Source organism: Mauremys mutica, chromosome 9 (genome assembly GCF_020497125.1).
Source record: "Mauremys mutica isolate MM-2020 ecotype Southern chromosome 9, ASM2049712v1, whole genome shotgun sequence".
NCBI lineage: Eukaryota > Metazoa > Chordata > Testudines > Geoemydidae > Mauremys > Mauremys mutica.
Window position 1 is genome coordinate 73,190,432 of NC_059080.1, and position 12,272 is coordinate 73,202,703.

The 12,272-nt window shown below is 45.1% G+C and overlaps 1 protein-coding gene across 2 annotated transcripts in view; it reads right to left on the reverse strand.

The window, feature by feature from the left end:
• The window catches only part of GK5 (glycerol kinase 5), an 85,832-nt gene that overhangs the window by 40,648 nt on the left and 32,912 nt on the right, over positions 1-12,272 (reverse strand). For both annotated transcript variants that reach the window (XM_045030531.1, XM_045030532.1), the window contains 4 exons: positions 8,881-8,956; positions 6,126-6,187; positions 5,975-6,048; positions 4,584-4,644 (listed from right to left, as the gene is read on the reverse strand). In XM_045030531.1, the coding sequence (XP_044886466.1) occupies positions 4,584-4,644; positions 5,975-6,048; positions 6,126-6,187; positions 8,881-8,956 (273 nt within the window). The remainder of the gene's footprint in view (positions 1-4,583; positions 4,645-5,974; positions 6,049-6,125; positions 6,188-8,880; positions 8,957-12,272) is intronic.

Below are 12,272 nucleotides of genomic sequence, written 5' to 3' on the forward strand. Positions count from 1 at the left end.
CTGTGCACGCAGAACTCCGATGCAAAAGAAGAAATGCAAATAAATTTGCCAAAATCTCAGAGAGCATGTTGGACAGGATACACCAGGGATATACAGCAGTGTCATGTGAAAGGTAAGGAGCTCAGGCAAGCCTACCAAAATACAAAGGAATCAAAACAGTCGCTCTGGGTCAGAGCCCCACACATGCCGCTTCTATGAACAGCTGCATGCCATTCTAGTGGGGGACTCTATCACTATCCCACCACTGTCCATAGACACCTGCAAGGGGGGAATCTCACAGAACATGGAGGAGGATTTTGCGGATGAGGAAGAGGAGGAGGAGGAGGAGGAGGAGAATGTGCAGCAGGCAAGCGGTGAATCCATTCTCCTGGCAGCCAGGAACTTTTAATCACCCTGGAGCCAATACCATCCCAAGGCGGGATCCCCGACCCTGAAGCTGGAGAAGGCACCTCTAGTGAATGCACATTTGTAACTATAGTACAGGGTTTAAAAGCAATAGTGTTCATGGTCACCTGGTTGAAATAGGGGAATTTTTGTAAGGGAACAGTAAAAGGACCCCGTTCATGCTGGGCTGTTTGTGCTTGGCTAAAAGGGATCATCCCGGAGAACAGCCACGAGGCACGGGGAGGGGAGAGGGGATCATCCCAGAGAATAGCCACGTGGCAGGGGGAGGGGCTAAGGGATCATTCCAGAGAATAGCCATGCGGTGGGGTGGGGGTAGGTGTGTGCTGAACATCTACCCGAATACTGCACCCCCTCCTTTTAAATGTGAAACCCAACCCATTGCTTGCCCTGGGAAAGGAGGGCGCTGCAGTTTGAAAACATTCCCACTTATTATGAAGGTGTACAAAGCCAACCCAATTTTACTCTCCCTTTTTATCTTCCCCCAGGCGCAAATGTTTCTATGCTCCCCCATCATCTCCGTCTCTGCGGTTATGGCAGATTAGAAGGTGAAAAAATGCACTAATGATGACATGTTTTCTGAACTGATGCAGTTCTCCCGCACTGATAGGGCACAGCTCAATGCATGGAGGCATTCAGTGGCAGAGGCCAGGAAAGAATCGAGTGAGCACGAAGAGCAGAGGCGGGATGCGATGCTGAGGCTAATGAGGGAGCAAACGGACATGCTGAAGCATCTGCTGGGGGAGCAAACAGACATGATGAAGCATGTGTTGGAGTTGCAGGAAAGCCAACAAGAGCACAGACCCCCCCCACTGCATCCACTGTATAACCACCTACCCTCCTTCTCATGTTCCATAGCCTTCTCACCCAGATGCGGGGTGGGGGGAGGAGGCTCCAAGCACCCAGCCATTTCACTCCAGAGGATGGCCCACACAACAGAAGGCTGTCATTCAAGCAGTCTGATCTGTAGTGTAGGCAATAAACAACGTGGCCTTGTCCTTCCCTCCTCTCCCACCCTACCCGGGCTACCTTGTCCGTTATCTCTTTTTTTTTTTTTTTTAATTAATAAAGAAAGAATGCATGGTTTCAAAACAATAGTTACTTTATTTCAAAGGGGGAAGAGTGGTTGGCTTCCTCCTTTCAAATAAAGAAACACACACAGCTGTCACACTGAAGCCTGGCCAGTCATGAAACTGGTTTTCAAAGCCTCTCTGATGTGCAGCGCGCCTTGCTGTTCTCTTCTAATCGCCCTGGTGTCTGGCTGCTCATAATCAGATGCCAGGCGATATGCCTCAACCTCCCGCCCCGCCATAAATGTCTCCCCCTTACTCTCACAGATATTATGGAGCACACAGCAAGCAGCAATAACAATGGGAATGTTGGTTGCGCTGAGGTCTGACCTAGTCAGCAAACAGCACCAGCAAGCTTTTAAACGTCCAAAGGCACATTCTACCATCATTCTGCACTTGCTCAGCCTATAGTTGAACTGCTCCTTGCTACTGTCCAGGCTGCCTGTGTAAGGCTTCATGAGCCATGGGAGCAAGGGGTAGGCTGAGTCCCCAAGGATAACTATTGGCATTTCAACATCCTCAATGGTAATTTTCTGGTCTGGGAAGTAAGTCCCTTCTTGCAGCTGCTCGAACAGCCCGGAGTTCCTAAAGATGCAAGCGTCATGCACCTTTCCCGGCCATCCCACGTTGATGTTGGTGAAACGTCTCATGTGATCCACCAGTGCTTGCAGCACCATTGAGAAGTAACCCTTATAGTTTATGTACTGATTGGCAAGGTGGTCTGGTGCCAAGATGGGGATATGCGTTCCGTCTATCACCTCACCACAGTTAGGGAACCCCATTGCAGCAAAGCCATCCAGTATGACCTGCACATTTCCCAGAGTCACTACCCTTGATAACAGAACGTCAACGACTGCATTGGCTACCTGGATCACAGCAGCTGCCACAGTAGATTTGCCCACTCCAAATTGATTCCCGGTTGACCGGTAGCAGTCAGGCATCGCAAGCTTCCATAGGGCTATCGCCACTCGCTTCTCAACTGTCAGGGCAGCTCTCATCTTGGTATTCCTGCGCTTCAGGGTGGGAGGAAAGCAACTCACAGAGTTCCAGGTAAGTGGCCTTACGCATGCCAAAGTTTCGCAGCCACTGTGACTCATCCCATACCTGCAACACTATGCGGTCCCACCAGTCTGTGCTTGTTTGCCTGGCCCAGAATCGGCATTCCACTGTATCAACCAGCCCCAGTGCCACCATGAGTCCCAATTGCCACAGCCCATGCTTTCAGGAACATCTATGTCCATGTCCTCATCAAAATCCTCCTCGTGCTGGTGTTTCTTAGCCTGGTTCTGCATATATTCCAGGGTAATGCATGAGGTGTTTACAATGCTCACAACAGCAGCGGTGACGGTGAGCTGAGCAAACTCCATGCTTGCCATGGTATGGCGTCTGCAGGAAAGCAGAGTTGCAGCAGAAGCGGTGGATGATGATGGTTAGCACCACGCAGATTTCTGACAACTTGTAGAAATTTGCTATTGAGACTGAGATCATTTACAAGAGCAGGAGAGCAGAGTTGTAGTGGAAGCTCTGGATGACGACGGTTAGAAGTCCTATTGCACCGTCTGCTGACAACAGCATCCAGGACACAACAGCAGCGGTGATGGTGAGCTAAGATGAGTGGGCTCCATGCTTGCCGTGGTATGGCATCTGCATGGGAAAAAGGCACGAAACGTTTGTCCAACGTTTCTTTCACGGAGGGAGGGATGACTGACGACATGTACCCAAAACCACCCGCGACAATGTTTTTGCCCCATCAGGCATTGGGAGCTTAACCCAGAATTCCAATGGGCGGCGGAGACTGCAGGAACTGTGGGATACCCATAGTGCGCTTAGTGTGGACATATGCAATCAACTGTATAAAAACAATTTCTAAAAATCGACTTCTATAAAATCGACCTAATTTCATAGTTTAGACATACCCTATCTCATACTTCAGTTTTCTCATTTAAATCAAAATTATATGCAAGATGATTCCACCAGAACCAATGCTCCACTTACTAAGCAGCCTACTGGACCTCTGCAACAACTTCAAGTAAAAGTTCAAAAATGGTGGTTTTAAAATAAATCAAATGTGAAGATGAACAACACCATCAGTACATTATATCCCAAGTCATTTTAATATTAAATTCAATCAAAATCTCAATACTCTTCAATTTATTTTATACAATCCCCAATTTTCAATATCCCACTCCATTTTTTTCTTCTTTTTTTAAATACACAACGTTAATAACAAATGGGTTGTAGAAGCACTCAAGGGAAGGTTCGATGTTTTGGCACCCAGCAAACGGGACAATAGGGGCTTTAAGAATCCTGGAAGGTAGAGGTGGAGGTTTGTGTTCCCCTTTGTGGGTAGGGATACAGTTGAAGTTTTAGAATCTTTAATTCCTATTTCTCTGACCCCAATTTCTGACCCCACCCAGCTACCACCCTTATTGCTCTTATTATATCCACAACTGTCTCCAACAATGATGGTTAAGCAAATTACTTTTAGAAGGAAATCTCCAACTAATCAGTGAAACAGTTATAAAAGCTGACATTTAAACTGGCTTCAGTGTTTACATTCCATTGAGATGAATGGAGCAGTTGTTGGATGTCATTTTTACATTTTATTTACATATAGGTTTTCTACAGTGTTTGTTACTGTAGTACAGTAATATCCATGCTTTACGTATGGGGAACTAAGACACAGAGAAATTAAAGCCCCAGTGCTGCAAGGGAATCCATTAGCACAGACCCTTTTGCACCCATGTGGAATCCCAATGGAGTTATGCTGGGTAGAACCCATTGCAGGATCAGGCCCTAAATAATTGGCCTAGAATACCACCGTGATCTCATAAGTCCTACTTCAATGCCTAACAACAAGGTTACATTCCCTCTCTGCATGGCTTGCTTCACAACTGTAAGGGTTAGAAACATTTCCTTTGTTCTAAATGAAAGCAAAGATTTTGGAGCAAAATTTAACAACCAATTCTGCAGTCATGGAATCTCAGAAAACACAGGACATAAACAACGATAAACTAACGATTATAAAGACAGACAAACAAGAGTATATTTACATAAAATAATGCTACTCACTCAAGTACAAAAAAAAAATCATTAAAGATTTTCACTCACCAAGGCCACTATTGGAATAGGCACCCCAAATATTTCAGCATCAACTGAACCAAAGCTGTGACTTAAATAAATATTAAAGAAGTCAGTGCACTGAATTGACAATTTTGAGAAATTAAAAAATAAAATTTTAAACAAGTCCTCAACGTACTGTGACAAAGTTCCTCCTCTATCTTGGTGGGTCCTGCACTTATTGGCGGATTTGTTCGCCTCAGAGATTCACCATGTGGGTCAGGGAACAGCCCAGAAACCTTCGCCTCTGGTAGAACCCACAGTCCAGGTCAATTCCTCCTGTGTCTGATTAGGAGTTTGGAGGTTTGGGGGGAACCCGGGCCTGCCCTCTACTCTGGGTTCCAGCCTAGGGCCCTGTGGACTGCAGCTGTCTCAAGTGCCTCCTGGAACAGCTGCGCGACAGCTACAACTCCCTGGGCTATTTCCCCACGGCCTCCTCCCAACACCTTCTTTATCCTCACCACAGGACCTTTCTCCTGGTGTCTGATAATGCTTGTACTCTTCAATCCTCCAGCAATACGCCTTCCCACTCTCAGCTGCTAGTGCCTCTTGCTCCCAGCCAGGGGCGGCTCCAGACCCCAGCACGCCAAGTGCGTGATTGGGGCGGCATGCCATGGGGGGCGCTCTGCCGGTTGCCGGGAGGGCGGCAGGCGGCTCCAGTGGACCTCCCGCAGGCGTGCCTGCGGAGTGTCCGGTGGAGCCGTGGGACCAGCGGACCCTCCGCAGGCACGTCTGCAGAAGGTCCACCGGAGCTGCGGGACCGGCGACCAGCAGAGTGCCTCCCGCGGCATGCCGCCCTGCTTGAGGCGGCGAAATGTCTAGAGCCGCCCCTGCTCCCAGCTCCTCACATGCACGTTACAAATTGAAGTGAGGTTCTTTTTAAACTCAGGTGCCCTGATTAGCGAGCCTGTCCTAATTGATTCTAGCAGTTTCTTCTTAATTGGCTCCAGGTGTCCTAATTAGCCTGCCTGCCTTAATTGGTTCCACCAAGTTCCTGCTTGTTCTGGAACTGCCCCTGTTACCTTACCCAGGGAAAAGGGATCTACTTAATCTGGGACTACTATATCTGTCTTCTAACACTCTCCTGTATCCATCTGGCCTGACCCTGTCACAATACACATCATTCAATGTTACTCTTTTTTTTTTTTATTTACAGAAATCACGAAGCTGTTTTACCTTTTTCTGGTATAAAATACCAATTTGGATCTACGAATCAGACAAATATGTGCAACTACAAATATTTACAATTTAAATTATTTTTGGCTTCACTTAACATATTACTTTTTAAATGTCTGCAGAGATTTTTGTGATCTTTTTTCAACAATAATTAATTTAGTTATTAGATGTTACATTTTTGTTTAAGATTCTGCCTGCATACGTACTTTGTGTCCTCTACCGGAGGATATATAGACATCGGTATTGAAAATAATTTGCTCAGAAAAGAACTCCAACACATCTGAAATAACAGAGAGAATTTAAAAAGTTAACCAGTCTCAAAGAACAATCTACAACGTTATGTTAATAGATTCATACCTGAAAGGGATCAAAAACCCCTGTTGAACTGGCATTTGAATAATCTGTAGCATACACAGAACCTAGCAACAAAGGAACAAATAAAGTTTTAAATGTCTAAATATTCAGAGAGAGTTATTTGAAGCAAATATATGTACTATAAAGAGTTTGATGGCCTCTATTCAGCCCAAATTCACCGGTCTGCACGCCCAAAGACATTTTAATTCCACCACGCTGTAAAGGGAGGGATTCTATCTCAATCTTCTGAAGTGTCCAGATAATGGCCTTATTTTTTCTGCATGCATTGGCCAAAAATGGAATGACACATTCCTAGGCTTGGTAAGCCAGTCAACTGACCGATCAAATGATGTCAATTGACTGCCTATTATCTAACAAAAGTCATATATTATCAAATATTCCAGCAACAATACCCTGACGCAGGTAGTAGCCTACCTTTTTGACTGCATTATGGTGTTTCATCTGTTAGCAAGCCTATCTAAATGTCTTGATCACTCACTTTACTACATGTTAATGTCACCAGTTGGGAAAAAGATGAATTAACGGAAAGTTGATCTAGAAGATTCCAGACAATCAAGAAGCTCAAACGTGTGTGTGTGTGTGTGTGTGTAAAAATAAAATTGTATACCAAGCCATCAATGTACATGGCAGTTTACAAATCACATTAAACAAGTTAAAATACACGGTCCCTACCCTGAAGAGCTTCCAATCTAAACTAACTAGACCAGTCGTTGGCAACCTTTGGCACACAGCTCACCCTGGCGGGCTGGGCCAGTTTGTTTACCTGCCATGCCCGCAGGTTCGGCCAATCGTGGCTCCCACTGGCCACAGTTCACTGCTCCTGGCCAATGGGGGCTGCGAGAAGCCGCGGCCAGCACATCTCTTGGCCCACACTGCTTCCCGCAGTCCCCATTGGCCTGGAGCAGCGAACCGCGGCCAGTGGGAGCCGCGATCAGCTGAACCTGCGGACGCAACAGGTAAACAAACTGGCCCGGCCTGCCAGGGTGCTTACCCTGGTGAGCTGCATGCCAAAGGTTGCTGCACCCTGGACTAGGCAAATCTACTGAAATTAACTCAGAAGGCAGTGAGAGAAGGTACATGGCCATTAAACCTCCTCCCCTAAAACAAAGAAACTAGATGCACAACCATTAAGCTGCTTGGAGAGTTTGCCTGCTGCCAATTTAACATAAATTCATTTAAAAATTATTTTTAATGCCTATGTGTTTATTTCTTTAATTTTGTTTTTCTCTTCTTTTGTAACTGTTCAGTCTTGAATGTTTACATTTAAATGCTAACTTAACATTATTAAAATAAGTAACTATTATTCTTTCATTTTTAGAACTTCATTTCATTGTGTTTTACATTTTTCTGAGTTAAAATAACTGAGTTAATTAACTTGGTTTTGTAACAGTCTAAGACCTACTGGAGACCATAAAGTCTTACTCTTTTTTGTTACTGTTCTAATAAATGAGTGCTTTAAAATATTTGACCATTTCTGACATTATTTGACAATATTTTACAATACACCTCTACCCCGATATAACGCGACCCAATATAACACGAATTCGGCTATAACACGGTAAAGCAGTGCTCCGGGGAGGCGGGGCTGCGCATTCTGGTGGATCAAAGCAAGTTCAATATAACGCAGTTTCACCTATCATGCAGTAAGATTTTTTTGCTCCCGTGGACAGTGTTATATCAGGGTAGAGGTGTATATGACCAGTCAATTGACCAGGTATTTTTGGACCAGTCAAATGCCCAATCCTAGTTATTCCATCCATTACCATATTAATTACCATATCTCATGATTACAGGGCTATGTCAAGGCTACGTCATGGGCAGCCAGACCTAGTGATCAGAACTGGAGTCCACAATCAAGAGCTGAGAGTCAGCATACTAGGACATCAGAAGCAGAAGTCAAATTGGAGTTGAGAACCACAGGTCGGTAACCAAAGTAAGGCTGGGTCAAAGGCAGGAGACCAGAACCACATGTCAGAGGTCACGACCCAGACAAGTCAGGACACCAGGAAGTCAAGCCAGCGGAGCAGGAGCAAGAAGCACAAGGCACACAGTACAGAGCAGGATGGATCCCAGTTGTTCAGACGGCTTCCTGTTCCTATCTTAAGTAGGGCCAGCAGGCCAACTGGCTGCTTTGGGACTTCATCAATAATACATCAGAGGCAGAGCTTCAAACTGGGGCTGGGCTTCATGGGTCCTGGTTAGCAGCTGTCAGCAGACTGCCAAGTGGAGAGTTGAAGTATGTCTATCTTACCTGAAGTCTTACTATCTTCTGATGGTAACCTAGGCAAGCCTAATATCTTCAAACACTGCCTGTTCAAACCTGTGTCTCTGACTGGTTCCCCCAAACAACTACTGTCTCCTTTTCTTGAGAGGGTATCCTATTTTAAATTCTGGTTACCATTTTGTTCCTTTCTTTTTATGGGGCTTTTCCCGCCATCAAAGCTAATCGTTTTAGCAATGTACCTTAACAACTCAAGTGTTTGCTGAGAGGTGGCTCCCTTGAGTGCCTCTTTTCTTTTTTTTCTATTTTTTTGGGACAGCCCCATACTGAGTTAAACCAATATATTCATACAGCAAATATCCCAGTAACCAAACCAACATTCAGCATTCATAAGTAGCCCCAAATCCATCACACTTAATGTGGCAGTTGGGCTCTTGGGAATAATGTTAGGGGAATGCATTCAACATCTGCTCAGATCTGAAATATGTTTTGTTTAACCAGAGCTTGCAAACTCACCTTTGGTGAGTTTATATAACAGCCACGTGTCAATTGTTCCAAAGCAGCAGTTATTTTCATTGGCTGCTTGTTGTACCTGAAAACAAAAAACAAACACAAAAACAAAAAAGTGTGTTCAGTGTGGACGTGAAGAAAGGGATACATTTTCTCTCTCTCTCCCCTTTTCTCGTTTCCAAATATTTAATTGGGGGACAATAATATGCATGTCTCCAGAAAACAATTATCTAATTGACAATATTTCCTCTGGGAAAGGGGTATTAATCACAGGAAGCTCTAGTGCCAGGCACTTCACTGTACCATTTCTCCTCTGCAGCACAGCAGATCAACCCCTATCCCCCGGCTGCCTGGTCTACACTACAAAGTTAGGTAAACATAAACTGCCTTGCTTCAACCTAGTTGTGTGCACGTCTACACTTAAATTTGTCTCCCAGCAACATAAGTATCCTGTTAGAGTAACATAGTAACACTACCTCCCCGAGTGGCATTTAGCCATGGTCGATGTACTAAGGTCGACGCAATGCTAGTGTAGACACTGTGTGACTTACATTAACCTGAACAGTCTTCCAGTAGCTGTCCCATAATGCCTGACACTGACCGCTCTGGTCACAACTGTGAATTCCACAGCCCAGGGGTCACAGAGATCAGAAGGCCCCCCGCTTTTCAAAGCACTGAGAATTTTTGAAATGCCTTTTCCTGATTGTCCAGCTAGACAAGCATACTTAGCAATTCCCCATTGTTGTGTGCAACTTGCCAACTTACCACCAGCTACATGCTCCAGATCAGGGGTAGGCAACCTATGGCATGCATGCCGAAGGTGGCACACGAGCTGATTTTCAGTGGCACTCACAGTGCCTGGGCCCTGGCCACCGGGCCGGGGAACTCTGCATTTTAATTTAATTTTAAATGAAGTTTCTTAAACATTTTAAAAACCTTAATTTACTTTACAAACAACAATAGTTTAGTTATATATTATAGACTTATAGAAAGAGACCTTCTAAAAGGTTAAAATTTATTACTGGCACGCAAAACCTTAAATTAGAGTGAATAAATGAAGACTCGGCACACCACTTCTGAAAGGTTGCTGACTCCTGCTCCAGATACACTCCAGCTTGGCATAGACAGGAGATATTGCATCTCCTGGGCCTATGGGGAGAATAAACTGTACAAGAACAGCTATGGACCAGCTGTATAAACGTGAACATCTGCAAATAGACTGCACGGGGGATGCTGGAGGAGGAGTATGACAGGGATCAGCAGCATTGCCAAGTGAAACTTCATTAGGCATACCAGAAGCCCCGGGAGGCCAACAGTCAATTCAGTTCAGAGCCGCAGACCTGCCACTTTTACAAAGAGCTGCATGTCATACTTGGCAGAGACCCCGCTACCACCTAGCAGACCACCACGGATATCTCTAAGGAGCCCAGGTCACAAGCCCCTGCCATGAACAGCGAGGATGAAGAGGTGGTAGAGGAGGAAAAGGGAGGAGGATGGGGGATATGCCACTGGGAGGCAAGGTGCTGGGGGACTTCAGCTATGCTGCAAGCCAGGAGCTGTTTGAGACTCCACCACAGTCTAGTCAGGCCCGGCAGTCGAGCCTGATGCATGGGAAGGATCCTCGGGTAATTGTGTAAATATATTTCCCCTATAGTGATGGCGCCCCCAACTTAGTAGGACATAGCTATTGGCTTTTCATTAATTTACTCATACAAGAAGAGGTAGCAGTACCAATAAAAGAGGTAGCGTTGTTATTTGCTTTTAATTCTGCTATAGAGTTAGGCCATGTGGAGCAGTTTGTTTATGCACATCAGGGACGTCCCTGGAATCCTCCTGAGAGAGCTCAATGAAATTTTCATGGAGGTACTCCTCTGCAATCCTCTGCTGAAGGTTTCTAGGGATGGCAGCCTTATTTCTTCCTTGCAATAGGATATATTCCCATGCCAGTCAGTGATATCTTCAGCAGATACCATTGCAGCACACTGGGTGGCAGCATATGGGTCCCTGATGGCTTCAGGACATCATTAGCAGCTGTGTTCTTTTTGCCTTTGTCACCCTCAGGACTGGAGTGAAATATCAACTAAAATCACCACTGCTTGTGGAAAATGGTGTCAGTATTCAGTGCCATTGCCCTGTACTCATAAGTGCATGAAACTGAGCAACTCCCTCCTCATTTTCCTCACACCATGTGAGGCATACTCACCATGACTGGTTCCGAGAGTGGGGCCGTGCACAAGCACTTGGAAGCAGAAGACAATAAACATGTCTTGTTTAAAACTGTAGGGGAGCAAGGGAAGGGAGTTCTGAATCTTAACTTTTGGTTTCTGTTGCGGCTATACTGACTATACCTCGGTGTTTTATCTGCAGCTGCTGCCGTTTCGGCTTTGAATGGTTCCCCCTCCACACTCACAGAATGCCTGAGCCAGATAAGGAAGAGGAAGAAGAGGACTCAGGATGACATGTTCAATGAAATCCTGCAAGCCAGTGCTGCATCAGACCATGAACATCACCTGGAGGATGAACACTGCAGACAGCCTGGAAAAGGAAAGAGACACACGAAAAAGGTCCAGGATTCCAGGCAGAAAAAAGAGAGAGAGATGTACCAGGATGTAATGGGGCTCTTTAGCAGCAAACAGAGATGCTGAAGACTTTTGGGAACATATAGGTTCAACAATCCCAGGCTCACTTCTCTTTGCAGTCTATGGAGAACTCCATTACAGCACTTCACTACAACTACCTTCAGCATTCCACGTGGCATCAGAGGCCACATCCCTATCCCTACCACTCCATCCAGGGGAAACATTAAGGACAACCATAGATTCACATATACAACAATTGTGGCTTTCACAGGTCAGTGTATGTAGGTAAAATGGATATGAATGTTCTTTCCCCTTGTTAAGTTCTGTTCAAATACATTAAAAATTATATTAATAGCTTTTAAATTGCAGATTTTTCTTTGGACTGCTTTTGTTACTGAATAATATTGTATTATTTAAAAAATAATTAATCTTTATTAATTCACAATGTACCCTGCAGAGTGCCCAGCAGTTCTGAAAGCACCCACTCACTTGGTACTGCAGAGTGTGACAAAACTCATAGGATCAATGACAAACATCACAAAATCAATAGATGCTTTGATAGTGTTGTAGTCACAGATGTACACCAAGCACCACACAATTCCGAACAGGCCCCAAAACAGCATAGCCAAATAGAACACAGTACACCATAAAGCATTACTGTGGCTCACTGTTAAAGAGCTCTTTTAAAGCCTTCCTGAGTTGTATAGCTCTATGCTCAGCTCATCTAATAGCCCTCGTGACTGGCTGTTCAAACTCAGTAGATAGTCACTCTACCTTCGCCCTGGGTCCTGGCAGTAACTTTCCCCTTTTGTTTCACAA